At 42.8% G+C, this 21,355-nt stretch overlaps 1 protein-coding gene across 1 annotated transcript in view; it reads right to left on the bottom strand.

The window, feature by feature from the left end:
• Nucleotides 1–499: 499 nt before the first annotated feature.
• The window catches only part of mmp24 (matrix metallopeptidase 24), an 82,266-nt gene continuing 61,410 nt past the window's right edge, over nucleotides 500–21,355 (bottom strand). Inside the window, exons 8-9 of the mRNA XM_017684401.2 lie at nucleotides 17,930–18,196; nucleotides 500–2,136 (exon numbers count right to left, since the gene is read on the bottom strand). Of these exons, the coding sequence (XP_017539890.1) occupies nucleotides 1,799–2,136; nucleotides 17,930–18,196 (605 nt within the window). The 3' untranslated portion in view covers nucleotides 500–1,798. The remainder of the gene's footprint in view (nucleotides 2,137–17,929; nucleotides 18,197–21,355) is intronic.

Genomic DNA, 21,355 nt, shown 5'->3' with positions numbered 1-21,355 from the left:
TGATTGATTTATTTATTTATTTTTATTTATTCCTCAACATTTCTTGACGTTGACATTGCCACCCCTGGTTCCTATCACCACCACTGTAAAGAAATCGGAGTCTCTACAATCAACGATTTCAGACTAAACCAGTCTGAATGACTGAATTTTGAAAAAAATGGTGGACGTCCCCTTTGAGCCTAACCTATACGCGTCAATGTAAAATTGTTTTAGTGTGGGCTTCTAATCTGGGAAACTGGCCCTACATCTCTCGCAGATAATCTGTGGAATAAAGCACTCATCTTGCGCCACTGCATTGTTGGTTAAACATTAAAATATATGGCGTTATTTATTAAAATGTTTTACAAAAGTGTGAAGATATGAAATGCGCCCATTTTAAGCTCCTCCACGATGCATGAATTTGCAGATGCTTGTTATCTAGAAACAGCATGACAGTGCAAAAATGTAGGTTTCAGTGTCATCGTCAGCTCGTCATGTCAAAAACGAGCACTTTAGCCACTGTTTATGAATATTTGCATATTTATAGAGGGAGGCGCATTTCCAGTAGTGTGATATGTGTGACTAATAAACAAGGCCTTGCCTAAGAAAGTTACATCTCCGAAAATCTTCCCCAAAGCACACTCTGGGCGCTCCCTGCGCCAAAACACAGGCCGAGATCAAAATGGTTTAAAGATGAATAATTGGTGATATTCCCTGTTTACATTTAAACCAGACTCACAATCTTTTCCACAAATCGTTGTGATCTGTAAAAAATGCCACAATCGGTAAATGAAATTCAAATGTGACTGTTTGTAAAAACACATTCCCACCTTGTTTTCTATTTAGGCAATACTGTGCTTATAAAAATGACCCTTGATGAAAATGTAGGTAGTTATAATAGCAATACGTGACAGTAAAAGGGAATCCTAACTACAGGCAAATGGTTAAAACCACTGATGAACAGTCTGGGATTAAAGATGACTCTCCTTTATCCTTACGGTTAAAAAAACAGACAACTTCAGGATATCAATCCTCACAGAAAAGCACTCCGAATGTGGTGAGACGAGGAACCGCTGAGAAGAGCGATACTACAGAGGGAGAAGAGCATGGGATCTGCTTGGTGCCTGTGAAGTGAGAGCAACCTAGGAAACGAAGAGAAGTAAGAAAGAAACCATGATGTCGTACCACGTTAGGCCGCCTGATCTCCTTGACAAGTCTGAGAAGAAATTCGCTGTCGCGAAAAAGACCCCTGGAGCGCCGGTGCTGACTCTTACAGTCGATAGATCAAAAAAGACTAAAATGATCAGCAAAACTTGGTATTCTTTTCTATGGCCTTTCTACCTACATCGTTATTCGAGTCTTTAACATTTTATTTCTGCTGTTTTTGTTTCGCTTCTTCGGCTAGTTCGATGATAATTCCTGTACAAGTCTGAGTCTGTGGGGAGAGCAAGACAAAAGAGGTGCCGGCGTCTGGCTACTCTTGTTCTCCGGAGGTTTGGGTTCAGTGTGGTGGTCCTCAGACTGTTCACCTCAGCCAGACTGGAGTGCAGGGAGGGAAGGCGTAGGAGCGTAAGGCCAAAGCGATGGTGCGGCTCCTGTCCACACGACCCAACACTCGCCCGGCAATCCAGTGCGGAAAAAAAGAGACGTTTTTGTTTTGTCACAGATGGAGCGACATGGACTCAACCACGTCTCGATTCCCCTCCCCTCAGTTTACGACACAGTCAACAGGCACTGGTCACGTAGGTGCTTCCAAACGTCGTCTAAGCCCTCGTTAGCGGTCCTCTAGTCAGTTCGGCTCTGCGGCGCCCCCAGCCTGTCATACCCACTCCTGCACCGGGTGTTTGTAGTAGGTCACATGCTGTGGAACTGCTTTGTTCTTGAACTGGAAGATGGTGTAAACGAGGACCAGAATGCACAGCGACAAAATGCAGGGGATCACCACCGCGATCGCGTTTACAGTGCTTGGCACGTCATTGATGGCAACCATGATGTCGACGTCGTCGGGGGGGAGGTGCCTGTCCTTGTTCTTCTCCATTTCTGACTGGTCACAGCCCATCCAGTCCTTGAGGATCGACTTGGGGTAGCCCGGTTCCACCGTCAGCTTCTGGTTGTCAAACTTCCAGTACTCCTTTCCTTTGTAGAAGTAGGTGTAAACTGGAAAGAGGATCGGAGAGAAACATGATCAGTTCTACAGGATCACTGTTCAATCACACTGCAGTAAAGAAACTCACATAATACGCAGGGAATTTAAACCCTTGTGTGGTGTTCAGGTCTGTGGGACTCATTTTCAGTGTTTACCAAATGAAAAAATTATGATTTATTATTATTTCAGCCTCAGATTCTTGGCCTTTGCTCATTTTCTGTAAAGAACATATAAAATGACCCATTTTCAGAGCTTCACTCTGTTCACCCCCCACATTTATATTACACATGTGGTGTTGGGCTGAACCCGCGGGGAGTAAAAGTGTGGAGGTGCTGTGTCCTTCACTCTGTTCTCCTCCTACATGGCCTGCTGTTAGTGTGTGTGTGTGTGTGTGTGTGAGGGTGGACAACATGGACAGGCTGCTGACTGGCTACAGCTGCTAAAGGAGAACCCTACGCTGGTTTTAAACATCTGGTATTTTTACATAAATTGTTATGGCTGTATTGATTAAAAACCAATGGGTCCATTAGACCCCTGAGTAACAAACACATCAAGACCACACAAGGGTTAAAACTGAGAGTACGGCCAAGTGAGAAAGTTGCTGTAGTGTACATGTTAATGGATTGCGGCCTGTTTCCATTGGGCCAGTTTGGTTCTATCAACCCTGGTAAGGTTGCCTGTTAGTGTGGTTTTTTAGGAGTAGGAAATGTCTGAAGTGTCACTTTCTGTTTTGGCCAAGAGGCAGAAAATTTTAGATTAAAAAAAAAAAAAAAAGACATAGACGTTCAACAAAGAGTCAACATGTAAGAGTTTACCACTACCACTAATTTACCACTAATTTACCACTAATTTACTGCCAATAAAAATAAAAATAGTCAGATGCATTCGAACAATTTGAGGTGCAGTGGACCAACAGTGAAGATATCAGCCATGTGACGCTTTTATACAGTTTCTATGAGGAACGTTACACACGAGATTTATAACCTGACCATGTGGAGCATCAAGAGGAGATACAACATCCAAGAACTTCTCTACAGCAGCTCTGATAGCACCTGAAAACACAACTCGATATGCAGAAAACAGCAAAACAGAAGCTCACGTGGTGACCATGGAAGAGTCATGTATAATAAAGTGTTTATTAAACGTTTGCTTTTACATGCAGGCCGAGACGCATGACCTTTCCAGACAACTCGCTCCATATTCATGAGGATGTATGTAAGTGTCCTTCTAAAGGTTCAAGGACTCATACAACCCTGGGAGTCTGATTGTAAAGACAAGATAAACAGATGCCTTTAAGATACACACACACACACACACACACACACACACACACACACACACACACACACACACACACACACACACACACACAGATCAAGCTCTCTCTTCCTTTCCTGAAGAATCATGAGTCTGTCTCAGGAACAACTTTCTACTTAGCTACAATTTATGGCCTTAAAGAAACTCATGCAACTTTTTAAACCCAGCTTCCCTTTAACCTCTTAAACTCCTTAAGACCACCGGTGGTTCTAAACCGCACTTGGTCATGTTCTCCATAACGTTCATATTCCATAAGCTCCATTCAGAAGCTGGGCGTCGTGTGAGGCTGTAGCTCTTCTCTCCAGTCTAATAGACGGTGATGTCATTTTAAACCCTTATAATAAAAGAAGCTGAACTTTGTTTTTCTACTGAAATCGACCCGTTTTTCCCCAAATCTGGGCTCTAAACTATAAACAGACGGCGTCTCTTCAGTGATCTGCTCTGGAAACATCACTTTTAGAAAATAACACAAAGAGCGTCAGAGATTTTTGGCTTTCAGCAGTAAATTGTCAGCATATAGTGATGTGTGGAGACCATAAAATGTAAAATGACCATAAAATGAGGAGCTTTTAGAGGGGGACGTCTGGTTCCTATCACCACCACTGTGAACAGTTCTGACTCGGTAAGTTTCACACCAAACCGCTCTGAGTGACTCTGTTTACATCTTAACAACTGCAGTATGAAGAAATTTAGAAAAATCTGGAATTAACCCCGGGGTCTCATTCCAGTAGGCCGTGCCTGGTACACCCCTGCCGGGAGGCATCCAGGGGGCATCCGGATCAGATGCCTGGCCTGGACCACCTCACCTGGCTCCTCTCAGCGTGGAGGAGTAGCGGCTCTACTCCAAGCTCCTCCTGGATGACCGAGCTCCTCACCCTGTCAGTGCAGAGCAGCCCACCACCCTGTGAAGTGAGGAGGGTCGAATTGCAGCACCATATGAGTCTGCATCACAGACACGCCCCCCCCAGGAATGCCCCTCATGGGACGTCAGGGGCAGGTGGGCTTTGGAGTAAAAGCCACAGTAACGTTGCTGAGTAAGCAGAACTACGACGGCGTTTTAGAGTCGCGGTTAATCAAAATAAAAATAGTGGACTTTGGGAATAAAGTCGGAATATTTAGAGATTAAAGACGTAAAATTACGAGAGCAAAATCGACATATTTCGAGGATTAAGTGCTAACCGTAGGGGGGCTGCCATGGGGTCTCGGTTGCTGTACTGGCGACGGTGAAGACGCAGAGCGCGCTGGATTTCCTCACACTCCTGTCTCTTTGTGGATCATTTTGATCTTCATTCTCACTGTCTGTGAAACTTCATGGCCTCTTCATCATATGAAATGCCCTTCATTGCCATTTGACTCTATTGCGTGAAGAGGCTCATTTCCACAGCTCGTATCCTCGATCTCGTTCTTTCGGTCATTACCCACAGCTCATGACCACAGGTGAGGGTGGGGATGTAGACTGACCGTTAAACAGAGAGCTCTGCTATCTGACTCAGCTCCCTCTTCACCACTAAAGTCCGGTACAGTGACCGCATTACTGCTGCTGCCTGTGACCCATCACTCAACAACAAGACTCCTCCACCTGGGGCAGGGCCTTTCCCCTTACCTGGCGTGGGCATGCCATCCTTGTTTACATTAATGCTGCAAATATCAAAGCCATGCTGCTGTGCTATTCTTCCCAGTCTTGATTGTGCATGGATTGTTAAACTAATGAACATCTAAAGACCTGCAGCAAATAAAAACAAAAACAGTGACTGGATACCAGAGGGTATCAGAAGCTTGGCTCTGATTGGTCCAAGAGTTGGATACGATCCATAATCCTGAACCTGACTGGCCCTGGAGCAGGTTAGGCGTGCAGGTGATGCGCCCTGGTAAGATGTGATCCACTGTCCAGAGAACTAGAACGAACTACATTTAAAGTTAGATGGCTAAGCTTCGAGAGGCAGACCACAGATACAGTCCCACTACATGACGGCCCCCCACCCCCAGCTCCCACGTTGAGCAGGGGGTTATGACACGGCTAGTGGAATCGATAATCGCATACTCGAGGGACAGAAAGCACGACTCTGGAATTTTATGCAGCAGCAGCAAAAACAACCAGCTCACTCCGGTCCCCCGCAACGGCCCATAACCCCCCCCCAGAGCTGGACGCACTGCCTGAGACTGCAAAATCAACCTAACGCAGAGCAGCAGATTCACTTACGAAGCATGATGCAGTGAGCCTGAAAACACAGTTCTCTGTGCTTCACCTTGGCAGTGATCATACATAATCAATAGGGCATTATGCCTGTCGGGCACAGAGCCGTTAGCCTGATTGATTTTGTTGAGCTTGAAGGTCCAGCTTGCAGCTGTCAGTACCACTCCTGTTTAAGGTCACTGTACACTCTCAGAAAAAGGTGAGAAGGTCTGGCTGCAGACATGCACACTCAGCCTGACATGCACCACCATGCACCACCAGCCTATTGATGACGTCAGTGCTGCTCTGCCACGACGGTGTTTTTGCCGGTTTTATGAAGAAAAACAGCAAAACTTGAGCTGCTGGGCAACAAGAGCTACACTGAACATATGTTAATGTTGCCATACTGATAATAAGGTCATTAAATATGGAAACGAGCTGAAGACGATCAGAACCGCGTATCAAAAAACTGTAATACTGATTAAACTCCTCAGGACCACCGGTGGTTCCAAACCGCACTTGGTCGTGTTCTTCATAACGTTCATATTCCATAAGCTCCATTCAGAAGCTGGGCGTCGTGTGAGGCTGTAGCTCTTCTCTCCAGTCTAATAGACGGTGATGTCATTTTAAACCCTTATAATAAAATAATAAGCTGAACTTTGTTTTTCTACTGAAAGTCGACCCAAATCTGGGCTCTAAACTATAAACAGATGGCGTCTCTTCAGTGATCTGCTCTGGAAACATCACTTTTAGAAAATAACACAAGTCTTTTAACACAAAATTTTTGGACTTTAGCAGGGAACTGTAAGTGTAGATCATAAAACACAGGTTCTGTTAATCTGAGGGGAGCTTTAAAACTATAAATAAATACAAAATAATAATAAAAATGTACATTTATATTGATGCAGTTACTGAATTATTGGCCTTACGATTTGGTCACGTAAATTCAGATGGACAAACCAGAACATACCCTGGAGAACACGAGGTTAAGGATTCTAGGAGGCTGTGACGATGTACAGTCAGCGTAGTACCGATTACTTTCGCTTTCTCGTCAACATCATCACAACCTCCTACAAAGTTGTGAGACAACGGCGTCATAACTTTGAGGAATTACATTTCAACGTTGTGACAGTGTAGAGAGCACCAAGCAGTTGTCACAACGTAACTGTTTGCAGAGCCATTAGGAATAAAAACCTGATGGTTTTGCTTCCTAATAGGAATCGGCCTAATGGTTGCCGTTGGGAAACAATCAAATGTATATGGAATGAGTCCCAAAACGCCGGATTAAACGATCAGAATCCTTTACACTGTGATATCAACCTCAGCGACTACTGATCCACCAGGAACCTACAGACACTTTCAATGGGTTCCATGACTTTTTTCAACAGGGAGGTAAATTAGACGGAGTTCTCCAAGTGTGTGATGTTGTCGCTAAGCAGCAGCAGCCAAAAGTTCCCGGGCTGCTGGGCCGCTTCTGCCACTGGGGCTGAGAATGCGTGTCGGCAGCCAGACTACTGGAAAACGTACTCAACTGCACTTTTCAGGTCAGGCAGCGTCAGTACTTTTCCGGAGGGAGTTTGATTTTACAAGGACTTCACGTCTCTGTTCAGATTATTTCTACTGTAATGATAAAGCAAAGAGAGTTGTGTGGTCAGTAGTTTGGATAATCAAAGCTGATATTGGAGAGTCCGCACAAGTAGCCGCATCAGAAGGAAAAGGCCGTTATCCTCGTATTCTCCTGGGTATGTTTTGGTTTGTCCATCTGAATTTTCGTGACCAAATCGTAAGGCAAATTACTCAGTAACTGCCTGAATATAAATGTACATTTTTATTTGATTTATTTATTATTTATTTATTTTTGTAAAGGCTCCCTTCAGATGAACAGAACTTATAATTGTTCAGTAACTGCATGAAATAAATGTAAATGTATTTATTTATTTATTTATTTTGGTAAAAGCCCCTCAAATGAACATTTTATGATCTAGACATATTTCTATATGCTTACAGTTTATTGCTGGAAGCCAAAAATCTATGTGTTATTTTCTAAAAGTGATGTTTCCAGAGCAGATCACTGAAGAGACGCCGTCTGTTTATAGTTTAGAGCCCAGATTTGGGGAAAAACGGGTCGACTTTCAGTAGAAAAACAAAGTTCAGCTTCTTTTATTATAAGGGTTTAAAATGACGTCACCGTCTATTGGACTGGAGAGAAGAGCTACAGCCTCACACGACGCCCAGCTTCTGAATGGAGCTTATGGAGTATGAACGTTATGAAGAACATAACGAGCGCTTTGGAACCAAGGAGCTTAAGAGGTTATGCTTGTTCATGACTTGTCAAACAGCAGTGAACATGCAGGTGATGTCACATTTCCAAAAACAACATGAAAACAGGGAAAAAGAGTTTTGAAATTCTCAGCCCTGGAAACATTTTTCCAAAGCTCTGTTTTCATTGAGCTAAAACACCACCTTCATGTTGGCAGTAGGAAGGAGTGCATTACTGGAGAAAACAACTATTCCAAATCTATTCATCAAATATACCTTTGCAATGTGTGAAAACAGCCAAAAAATGTTTTTGGTAAATATATTATTAAAGTGCCCTGATTTATATTGTATCTTTTCAGTTGTATGTAGTTTTAACAAAGTTTACAGATTTAACAGAATATACATGTCCTGAACGAACGGGTCTGACGTCTGTGATCTGCACTGTACGTGACATTAACCAGGTACGTCTGCAGTCAGACTCTCACACACAATGTATTTCAGATAAACAAGATCAAGAACAGAGCATCAATACCTACAGCTCTCGCTTCTCTCCTGTTAGAGGATCATTAGATCATTTATAAAATGGAGATACTGGAAAACATTTAATTTCTAAAAGGCATCAGACAGGATTTTAGCTGTTTTCATACATTTTCAAATGTATTTTGTAAATATATTCACATCTGGCTGCTGTCAGAACAAAACCTGATGTCTCCAAAATAGTAACTTTACAGGAGAAGGAAAAAACCAACATCGCTTTCAATGTAAGTCAATGGAACCAGACTTTTTTCCAAGTCATATATGGCCATTTATTTTGGTCCGTCCTGCATGAAATTTACAAACAACATAAAGACCAATATGCTTTTTCAAATGTCTCAAAAACTGAAAATCTGCAAAAATGTTCCGACAACAGCGAAATGTTTATTTATGTATGGTACATTTCTATGTGTTAATATTTCCCATACATTTTAAAATGAAAATACTTGGTTAATATGGCAGTTTATTCTGGGAAAAAAACAAAACAAAAAACTGTACATATATATATATATATATATATATATATATATATATACTCCTACACTCTGGTTATTGAATGCTATCCATAATCAGCCTGGACCTATGAAAGCTCACCTGGGCCACATCAGCATGTATAAGAATCGGCCCGAACCCCTTTTGCCAGCACTCCGGTTTTCTAGTGGCACCATACTTGGCCCAAAACTACAAATGCTCATGTAGGCCTTGTCAGCACATATACGAATCAGCCCAAACCCCTTTTGCCAACACACTGGTTTCTTGGGCCCAATCCCATTTCACCCCTTACCTCTACCACTTAGCCCTACCCTTCTGTTTTGTGTGCTGATGTCTAGGGGTAGGTTGTCCCCATTCTTATTGAGATAGAGGGGAGGGGTGAAGTGTTGGGGCTACATGACCCTCCAAACGGAGGTCTTTCAGAGACTCCAAACAGAGAGATATGAGAAAAAAAAACAAAACAGCAAGATGGAGCACAAGAGACCAAAGAAACGCACAAACGTGAGAACTTCCTCAGTTAAAAAATACAATATACGGTTTTATCTTAATTTAGTGTTGTTTCAATGTATTATGGTCCTTTTCTGCATAACAAGCATAAACAAGAAGCTTGTGAATATCTGACTTCAGCTACATATCACCAAATAATTAATTAGCAGTACCCAATAATAAATAACCCCCAGCACTCCACCCCCCCCTCAAACCACTACCCTGTAATTTAGTTAGTTAAAATAGGGGTAAAAATAAATGGGATTGGGCTCATCTGGGCCATGTCAGCACATAGGACTCCTCCCAACTCCCAACACTCCAGTTTCTGAGTGGTAACCATATTTGGCCCAAACCTATAAATACACATGTGGGCCACGTCAGCACATATAAGAATCAACCCGAGCCCCTTTGGTCAACACTCTGGTTTCTGAGTGCTACCAACACTTGTCCTGATTCTAGCAGATCTGTGGGAGAGTCTGAGGCCACTCTGTCACAGATCAGCTGGGTTTGGGCTTTGTGCTACCTGGGAGGATGCAGGCATGACGGTAGGTTTGTTGACAGAGGTCCCTATCCTTCCACACTGACCACTGCTCTTGTACCTTTGGCTAAAGCATTTAAAGTTAAAATGAGTAAGAAAGGAAAAAAAGAGCAGTTCCTTTGCAAGAACAGTGGCTCTTCTCCATCAGCCGACCTAAAAGCCATGTCACTTTAAAACACGGAAGCCTCTTACGCGAGGTTCGTGTCTTGCCAAGTGCACTTCCTTTGCTGCCGTCAGTTCAGCTTGTCACGAGCTGTCAGTTATATGAGCTCTCCGGTCGGCTTGCTTGCTTTAGATGAGCTCGCTCCGCAAACCCCCTGGCACCTTACTCAAGATTACACGCACACAGCAGGTGAACTCAACACACTCAAAGTAACCAAATGGATTATGCAAGTCATTTAACGCTGCGGTGTTTTTGAAAAGATCACCTTATCCAACAGAAAAAGCTTTGGATGAAGTCAGCATGGCTTTCCATTTCTCTGTCTCTGCTCTGAGCAATGCACTGTATGGCAACAAAGTTCATGGTTCGGATTTACTGTGCGACTAAACTTTTAGGCGCAGAGGTGCAGGAAACCATGAATCATAGCCAAAAGCGATGCATCTCTTCCTTTGCTCCCCACGCCAAACCGATGCTGCTATCAAATTACCATTGAGGGTGACTCACAGCCAAAACAACCACCGTCGACACAACAACACAGCAGAGCACTGCGCCAAACAGGGACTAACCGTATACTCTATAGTGATGATCACAGCACAAGAGACGCCTACACAAAGCTCTATGGTACACTGCACAATGCAGAGTGATTAAATAACTCCAGGACTAATAATGGTAATCTGTACATAGCAGGGATTGATGGCTGCAGCACGCTGCACTTTGTTGTAAGTGTTTCTCTATGTGGCCCAGTTTGGGTCCTCTCATATATTTTTACCTTTACTCAGTCATAGGGGTGGGAGTCTCTAGGCACCCCACGATTAAGATTCAGAGGCTGCGATGCGATTATAAAGCGATTACTGATGCATCTTTATTTCTATACAGGATGTCTTTTTTCTCACTGTGTGAGGACTCGGTAGCTTTAAAGCAAAGTATCTGTAATGATCCATAATGAATTTACTTCCAATATCCTTTATTAATAAACCAAATGGAAGTGATGTGGTGAGTGAACTGGAAGGCTTCAGGTGGATTCACTGCTCTTGTTTGGGGCACATGAGACTCTGGGTGCCAGTCATCTGCGATAAAATGTGCTGTTAGGGTGACAAAAGATCCAGTGGTAATGGACGTCCATGCAGCACGTTAGAGCCATCCTGCCTGTTTTCTTTGGTGGTTTTGGTCTCATGGTAGAGTGTGTGTGTGTGTGGAAGGGGGCGGGGGGGCTGGGGGGTCCGCTGGATCAGTAAAATATCTTTGAGATGGGACGTGTGCTATATAGCGCGAAAGCCCTGGTGCGCAATGACAGAGAACTGGCAGACTGCAGGTCACATTACAACGCAGCCTCGCCGAGCCAGCAGCGAACAGAAAAGGAAAAGAGAGTAATTAAGACGAATGATTCGAGACGAACTGACTTATTCTCATTTATGAGTTGCTCAGTTGCTTTCCTGGTACGTTAAATCTGCAACGAGAGACTGAGAAACACTAAAAAGTTGTCTAGATGAAGTCGCTTCTCTTTCTAATTTCCCCATTCCACCTTAAACGGTGCTGAATTTACATTCAGTGCCTCAGTCAGAGTTAAAGATGGAACGGGAAAATTCGAACAAGAAACTGGCGAATGAGAAGCGACTTCAGCCTCGTAAAACTGCCGAACACAGATGTGAGAAACACGGCTATAGCTGAGCTAAAGCTTATTTATATTGTTTAGCTTATACTAGAACATCAGCACACACTGAGACATACTGGACATTAAATATTGTGGCTACCAAGCTGGTTTGATTTTTGTTGAAAGGACAAAATGTCTCTTCTTAACATTTGGGATGTGACTCCTGATCTAACCTGGCGTTTAATGCGGAGCCGTTCGGATTTCTCTCTCATCCAGCTGTGTTGTTGTTGTTATGTGCCGTCACAGACTGTCCAGGCGCTGCACTTACCCACTTCCAAGTTCCGCCCTTTGTGTTCAGTCAACATTGCACTATAAATTAAATATTTAGAAAATCGATTTTTGACATTTATGAATTGACTCAGAACCGTCCACGTCTGTAGAATCCAAATCCATCACAAAACCAGGGAGCTAGCCGTACTGTAAGTCTGAAGAACTGAAGTTTATTTCTTGCAGGTACCAGACGCTTAGCCAGCCCGTGAAAAAATGGACTGATGAAGTTTTATAGCTGCACTGAAGCCAAGATTAGGCCCAGCCTATACATGACAAGTCCCAGGTGGGACAGACAGGACCATGTGGCAGAACAGAATGTTCTAAATACAACCACAGTACAGGCACACACAATACTGAACATAAGGACATAACACACGTGAAGCCAGGCGTACACTGTGTGATTTTAGCTGAATTTCAGCTTCATCGGCCGTCGTCTGCTGTGCAGTGTGAGATGGGAAACGATGCCCGATTAACTGCTCAAACGAGCTCCGATTGAGCCGCTGAATTGATCGCTTGTCTCCCAGTTTGATCAGCCTCACGAATCGATTTCTCAAAGTCACACCCAAAACCACACAGAGGCAAGAAAAGTCCACATCTGCGGCACCAGAACCGTATATGATGACTTTGCTCCATTTGATGGAGTTGAATTACGAGGTATAAATAGATTTGAATGTTTTTTGTCTGTAGACAACGAGAGAATCAGAGTAGTGAAAAAGTAGGGGAGAATCAGAGGAAGAGCGAAGTGCTCGGAGCCTCGTGACCAGAAGGTCGCCGGTTTGATCCCCAGAGCCGACAGCACATGACTGAGGTGTCCTTGAGCAAGACACCTAACCCCCAACTGCTCCCCGGGTGCTGCGGATTGGGCTGCCCACCACTGGCAAGTGTGCTCACTGCCCCCTAGTGTGTGTCTGCTCACTAGTGTGTATGTGGCGTTTCACTTCACGGATGGGTTAAATGCGGAGGTGAAATTTCCACGTTGTGGGACTAATAAGGGTCTCTTAATCTTAGACCACCTGCTCTTCAGCTTCAGTGCACAGTGCGGCACAACTTCGCTAACCTGCTGTAGCAGTTGGTCAACGGCTGGATCTCAAACGGCCCCCTGGCTCCTCTGAAGTTCTGCCTTCTACACTAAAATAGTGCCCTGTTTTGTCTGGTATGGGACTGTGCACACGTCTGTATCTCAGAAGGCTATTCATTACACATGTGGTCCACTCGTTGTTCTGATTGAAACAGCTGTATTGTAGACAGAGCGTCTGTACAGGCTGTGTTTCACGTGCACTGTGAGCACCCTTGTTGCGTCAGGTCAGTAGGACCAAGTGTTTTCGTACAATGTGGCCATATAAATCGCAGACTTTGTCCGAACACGAAGGGCGATTCAAACGAACAGTGTGAACAACCAAAGAACAAGATTCCTAAGACTTCCAAGACTTCTACATTCTTCACTGCTCCCTTAAAACATACTATAAAATGTATTTTCTTATATCGTAATCAGTCTATCCTTTCCTCTTACAGAGAATTTTGGTCGGTATTTCCATCTTTTCGCACGTCCTAAATACGTCCCTTCAGTCCACGTACAGGCAATTGGGGAATTGAAGTGTCTCCATGTTCATAAGGAAGATCTACGCTGGTACAGTTTAAACACAGTTATTGGAACTGGTGTTTCATTCTCTCTTAGTTATGAAAACTTCTTTATTATGCAGCTTGACGCAGTGGTAAAAAGAGCCAACACTTCTCCTCCGAAACAGAGGGAGCAAGGGTTGATATGTCCAAAGCAGAATTTGGGCTTTTGGGACATTTCAGCGTTTTCATTTGGTTCGGTTGACTTCACACTGCAACTGCACCATATTATCCACACATGTGTTCACCGATTGGTCTGAAATTTGGTGGGGATACAAACTCTCAGTTACTCTCATGTTTGCCTCCATTATTGCCCAAAAACTTTCACTACTTTTTTACTTTCACTACCCAGTCATTGTATTAAATCCAGCTGTATCCTTCACAGATATTCTTGAAATCAATGCACTATCCTACCCATCACATTGCATGAAGTGGTAAGTGTATCACAACCAAAACAATAAAAATAAACCCCACTTGATCTCTGCGTTTCTACTGTCGACTGGATTGCCACATTGAGGTCAGGTCACTGATGCTTGGCCAAGAATAGGTTCCGTGTTCGATGCAGCAAAATCAAATGCATTGCTTGTTATTATTTTATACAGTTCACGCTGCAAGAGCGATATGAGCGTCTATCACGAGTGAAACGTCAAAACAAGCAGACACTAAAGCACTGATGTGCTGGAAGAAGGCAAAAGCAAAACAATGCCCACCGGCAGTGAAGTGAACCAGGGTTCAGCCAGACATTCGTTTCAGTACCAGCTTTAACATGCACTCGTTCATCTTAAGAGCCAACTTAAGGGCTGCCTCATTACTTCTGCTACCTTGCTGATTGGCATGCTAAAGGCTAATGGCTAACAACAAAATAAAGGCTCCACACTACCACGTCTCTACACCAAAGCATGTGGCGTTTCCCTAACACTAGAGGGCGCTCCTGAGTGAGTCCAAAACGAATGGGTTAACACCAAGCATTTGAGCAAAACCAATGTTTATCGTTTACACATGCTTAAACATTTTTAATATAAAAGAATACATTAATATCCTGGAAACAGAACAGCGGAAAACATTTTCACACCACAGTTTTATTTGTAAAAGCTTTTAAAATCGAGTTATAGGAGTCTAAAACTGCGTCTCACGTACGCTCATGACCCCAAACAGCCAGTGAGCTGCTGAGCTCGCCAACTGATCTGCAGTCAGTAGCAGTAACATCAGTGTCCTGCTGCCCAAAACATACAGGTGAGTTTTCTTTGCTTCTTTAGTGAAATACATCATTTGACTTTCTAAAATTAAAGAAAGAAGTGATTAAAAACTACTTTAACTTTTAGTTTTTAGCCATTTAGCTCCATTTGTCCTCATTCATTGGTTTGCAGTCCTGTTTTTAATATAATGGGGGAAATAGGAAGAGGCCAGACTCCTCATGACCCAGCACTGATATAGCCAAATAAAACAAATATTCAGATTTGATGTGCATTGTTTAAACTTCTCAAAAAACACACTGAGTTACAGAGTTGGCATTTTCAGTCGTTAGTACTCTGAGGCTAACCCAGCCAAAGGTGGTGCTTTGCGTTCTAAAAATCCTGATTGACTAAACCTCCACACACGTTATTTGACGCTGGCCACTCTGTAGCCCACATAAATATCTTTCTCTTAGTGGACAAGCTTGGAGAAATGTATCATATCTGCTAAAGCAGTGTTTGATGCAGAAACATCTATCTAATGCATCTTAGTCTCTTTTCTAGTTTAATACTGTTTAACTTTTTTCTTTATTCACTGTCAAAAAATTAGTGCAGGTACATTTTTCCATTCATCAAGGTACAAACAATGTAAATGTGCCTTCAGACATTCCGACTGTTTACCCTAAATAAGGTTTTCCCAGACAAAGAAAACACATGTATCTTTTAATATCATCTAATTTTTTAAAAGGTAGAATAAAATTAAAATCCCTGGAGGCGAGACGGGGTGTGTGGAGTCAGCACAACTTCAAATATGATTTCAATGGATTATGGTACAATATTGTTCCCTGACTAAAGGTACAGAGATGTACCCCTGAGGGTCCCACCCCAGTGACAGTTTAATACCTTTTTTCTTAGAGTGTATGGTTCAAAACATTCAAGTTAGAGCCCAGCGAACAAGAGGGATATGGACAAAAACCTGCCTTTACTAGTATTTAAGCAACAGGATGTTGTTATCCGAGTGTCTCTACTGCTTTAATACAGCAGTTAAATAAATACAGTAAGAAATGAATAAACTGGCCGTGAACGCGGCGTTTAATATGTTTTAATGTTCAGTTCCTTCCTCCTAATTATAGCTCCTTAACGAGCAGGTTGTTGCTACGTCAGAGTAACAAGCTCCGCCCACTCGCTGCACAGTCTGCTGTAAGCCCCGCCTTCTGAAGTTCAGACTGAGCCACAAAACTGACCCAATATCAGGTTCAGCTCAGTTTGGTCAGTTTTTCCAGATCAGTATTAATGTTGTTTTGTTCCTGCCGGTCTGTAAAGCTTCTTACAGCCCGTTTAGTTTGGCGAATGGTGTTGGGTTCATTTCTGGCTGATTCCAGGTTGTTCAGCTGTTCTTCTGTCACAGCTGCCGACTGAAAAGCTGCTCAGTGGTGACGACAGTTTGGGAATTTAGTGTCAGAGTCGGACCAAATCGGCTGTCGGTCAAATGTGGTCTTAACAGTGTCCGTTTTCTGTTTGTGGCAAAGTGAGAAGTAAAAACGTTCAGATGGCTCGAGCGTCTCCGACAGCTGTCAAAGTCATCGCTTAGCAATGACGTCTCAGTGGAGTGATAGACTGTTTGTGAATAAAACATGATGTTATGGTGAAATAACAGCACAGTTAGAACGCCTCTCAACCAATCAGCTCGCGTGGCCTCAACTAACTGTTGTATAATTCCCAAATCTGTGCTTTAAAATGAAGTGTGAAGCTTCTATGCGCCAGGAAGCCACAGGCTTATCCCACATGTAGACGGAGTGCCTGATATCTGAGCTAAGCTGGACACAACTATTGTGATTTTGTCAGAGCCATTCTGCGGCCGAGTGTAACGCTCGTCCGTGTCTTCTGCAAGCTGCTCTGTGTGCTGTGACTGAGCCTTCACGTCAGTATAGACGCTGGGAGTTTTTGCACTGTGTTGACTGACGCAAAGCCCCTTAGCTGTTGGGTTCATGTTAGTTCAGCGTCGCAGCGCTACTGGATGCTCTAAGAACTTCATTCGACTACACATCCTCTGAGTTTGTATAGAGAACATATTCAGCTGGCAGAGTGATCTATCAGTACGTGTAGCTAATTTACATAATTTTGATGTAAAACATAAAAAGATTGCTGCACTGTGCATTACTGAGTGAGAAGAATAAAAACAGGCTAAAATATGGTGAGTGTGCACTGCCGCAATTTGCCCTGTAAAGCCTGAAATAATCATGAAAAAAGTCAGAGGTGGAGGGTCGGGAATTTTTCATACCACCTCATGCGTCTTTGTGCATTAACTTCACATGCACGGGCTCAAAAAGAAGGTCCAGTTCAATGTTTAGGTCTCAAATGATCTTAAAATCAACATTATACTGACGAAGATATGATAACAATAGTAAATAATTCACTCACGTCCTCAGAAGGTGCTCCTCACCAGGTTTACACTGAGTTCTGTTCGAATTCTCTGTCAATCATCAGATTCATCCGCTTGGGGAAGGGCGCCGATGCACAACCCATGCTATAGAATGTTCTTCCGCACACTGCATGCAATTACATATTTCTGCCAGAGAGGTCTCCAGATCCCCAAAACGTACATAGTGCAGCTTTAAAACAAGCTAAATAAATCGACTCATAATCTTTACAAATTAGTTAGTTTGACACTGCAACTGCACCAAATTATGCACAGATGTGTTCAGTAATTGGTCTGAAAATTGGTGGAGATACAAGCGTTCAGTTACTTTATTGGCAAAAACCACCCTTTTTTTAAACTTTCACTACCTAATCATTGTAATAAATACAGATCTATCCTTCACAGATATTCTTGAAATCAGTGGGCCATCCTACCCATCACATCACATGAAATGAAAAGTCAAACAGCCAAAAAAATAAAAATAAACCCATTTGATTTCTATTGATGAGATTGCAACATTAAGGTCTGGTTGCTGATGCTGGGCCAAGAATATGTTCCACGTAGTGGCACCCCTCAACCCAGCCACCCCCCCAGGGGGGTCTGCGGTATGGAAACATACTAAGCAAAAAATGATCGATTTTCATGGTCAAATACATTCAGCACTGCCAGTGGCCATAAGGCTGAGCACAGACTGCATCACTGCACACATCACTCACATCCTTCCCGGCTGACAAAAGCTCCTTGAGGTGCCTCAGGGATGCCCTTCCACACGGTGATGGGTTTAGGGTAGCCCGGGTCAGCCGTGCGCTTCTCCTCGTTGTAGCGCCAGTACTGGTCGCCCTTGAAGAAGTATGTTTTGCCCACAGGCTCCCAGCGCAGGGCCGTGTCGATGCCGTCACGGGGCAGACAGTTACCCAGCTCCACCAGGCTGTGAGGATAGCCAGGCTCTGCCGTGACCTCCTTAAACACCCAGTACTTATCACCTGCGGAAAAAGAGATAAGATCAGATGGTCAAAATGGTCAAAAAAGACGTATATAAAGTCATTCAGAGTGGTCTGATGTGAAATGCCCCCTTCTAGAGTCTCAGTGTTCACAGTGGTGGTGACAGGAACCAGACCTCTGAAGAGTTTAATGCCCCTAAAACCTCCCTCAGAGAACATTATTACATTATTACTCTCAGAAGTAAAGTTTCTAAACTGTCACTGGGGCAGTGTCCCTCTCATCACTGGGGTGGGACTCTCAAGGGAACATAACTGAACCATAATCCACTGAAATGATCTGTTCTAAGCTGTACTGCCTCCACACACCCTGCCTCGCCTCGCCCCCAGGCTTTTATTCTACTGCTCTGGTTTAAAACATTCAGTTATGAAAAGCTACAAATACCAACTTTTCACCTGGAGAAACTGATTTAAGGTTCACAATCAGACCTTAAACCCACTGTAGAACATTTGAGGGAACATTTACACTGTTTGTACCTTGATGAACGAGAAATGCACTAGAACAGAACCTTCATTTCTAACAGTGTGGTTCTTAATACACTGCGACATTGTTAAACAATGGTTTTGAGAATGTTTTATCCTAAAACCGACTATCTGGTGGTTTTGGATGGTAAGTAAAATGGCTATATCTGTGTTGTAGTCATGGTGACCCCTGGTTCCTTTCACCACCACTGTAAAGAAACCATCTCACGCCAAACCACTCTGACTTCAGTGATTAACCCCTAGGACCCAGTAGGTCCCATCTGGCCTTCATAACTTCAGAACGGTTTAAGATACAAATATGATCCACAGATCAGAACATTCAGGAGGCCCACGCCTAACCAGCAAGCATGATGTCATCGAGCTGTGACATCAGCATTAGTGTGTAATTCGGAAAATCACCTAAATTCCTGATATGATTGCTCTGCTGTTTGGCCTTCATATTCCAACAAAGGGTTAAAACAGCGACATGATTCACAATCAGATCAGTAATCAGACTCTGACCCACCACCCAGAGCGATTTCATCCACCTGTGACCGTCCATCAGCCAGAGATCAGCTCCAGCATCACCCGAACCCCCTCGCTACTGTTATACTACATCTGCTTTCAGCCTTATTATAAACAAAGGCCTTTCCGTTTACATTGATTTAGAGTATTAAACATACCTGATATTCAACATGTAACTCAATTTATAATTAAAAATAAATTAGCCTGTCTTACTGTGAATCAGAGTTTTAGCGCTGAGCCTGAATTCAAGAGGACAGAGAATCAATAAAAGACCACGTCCACCTTATAATTGTTTATTTTTACTCATAATAACCAACAAAATTAATCACCATCAAAATTATCGCTCTTCCAGCTCACAGACACTCCGGACTCACAGTTTCTGAAAAGATTTCTACACCTGCACTCGTTTTCAAGATCTCTGTCCTTTAAAAAGTACTAAATTTAGCAGGCGCTTGGTAAATCTTTGATCAGAAATGACCCAAAATCATAAAGATGTCAAATTTCTGTTATTTACATGTCAAATAATGGCATATCTGAGCAGCCCAGGGTCTCCTGAAAATAACAGCATATGGCCTGTGTGACCGTCACATGTAAACACTTTATAACTGTAACTATAATTTACTCAAAAAATATCCAAACAAAAAAATAAATCCCAGAAATCTTAGGTTTCTAAGGGTTAAATTATGCAGAATTAAAAAAAAAACGGGTGGAATTCCACTTTCTAAGGACACAACAAATTTGAATCTGTATCAACAAACTGTTTCATTTCTTATGCGAAATGTAAAAACACTGTAAACCTAAGCTGCCGGCTCCCGAGCAGATGTGAAGTCACTGTTAGCACTTCTTCTGAATGTCTGCTTGGGCGATGGTCCGCGATGTCGAGTCGGAGGAAATTATCATAAGCTTCTTGCATAACTCTTCTTGTATTTATCAATATTGATGTAAAATCTAGTTTCTCTATTAGGCGTCCAGTGAGCTTGTTTTTTGACGAAGCCTCAATGATCTAAAAATATCTCTAGCAGCTTCTCTCTGCACAGCAAGACTGCATTCATTTACCACAGAGGGGTGAAAAAGAGGGGTTATGAGAGGAAACAGGAGGAAAATGGGTCCCGCTTTATGCCGTGTCTCTTATAACTGTGTAATTACATGTGAACTGCACACGCAACAACAAGGTAACTACTAATGATTTAGTCACTGTTACATACGGACTACAGAAGAACATCTTACGTAATTACACGTGTGTATCAACTTCAGTTTTGCCTCATGTAATTACACAAGTGTATCTTAATAGTTGTAATAGTATATTTTGTCATGTAATTACACAAGGGTAATAACACAAATATAATCAGACTGGAACAGCAGTTCTTTCAGATGGTTTATGATTCTATGAATGCCATGTTTGTAAGCATCTATAAGCACATTTATAACATGTTATAATGCATGTTATAACTAAAGCCTCCTCCAGGGTTAAGAGTGAGGCTTCAAGTTGAAGAATTTACTGAAGGATTTACTGAAACACTAAAACACAATAAAGCTCATTACAGGCTTCAAACGTCAGAGTTTAAACTAGAGCAACATCAGAGTTTCACCCAATGTGGGAAAGTCAATGTTCACCACTGTTAATGTTCACCACTGTCAATGTTCACCACTGTCAATGTTCACCACTGTTAATGTTCACCACCGTTAATGTTCACCACTGTTAACGTTCACCACCGTTAATGTTCACCACTGTTAACGTTCACCACTGTTAATGTTCACCACTGTTAACGTTCACCACTGTTAATGTTCACCATCGTTAATGTTCACCACTGTTAATGTACACCACCGTTAATGTTCACCACTGTTAATGTTCATCACCGTTAATGTACACCACTGTTAATGTACACCACTGTTAATGTTCACCACCGTCAATGTTCACCACTGTTAATGTACACCACTGTCAATGTTCACCACTGTTAATGTACACCACTGTTAATGTACACCACTGTTAATGTTCACCACCGTCAATGTACACCACTGTTAATGTTCACCACTGTCAATGTTCACCACTGTTAATGTTCACCACTGTTAATGCACACCACTGTTAATGTACACCACTGTTAACGTTCACCACCGTCAATGTACACCACTGTTAATGTTCACCACTGTTAATGTTCA

This window comes from Pygocentrus nattereri, chromosome 26 (genome assembly GCF_015220715.1).
Source record: "Pygocentrus nattereri isolate fPygNat1 chromosome 26, fPygNat1.pri, whole genome shotgun sequence".
NCBI classification, from domain to species: domain Eukaryota; kingdom Metazoa; phylum Chordata; class Actinopteri; order Characiformes; family Serrasalmidae; genus Pygocentrus; species Pygocentrus nattereri.
The sequence above is the reverse complement of the archived record's forward strand: the minus strand, read 5'-3'. Positions and strand labels throughout refer to the sequence as shown.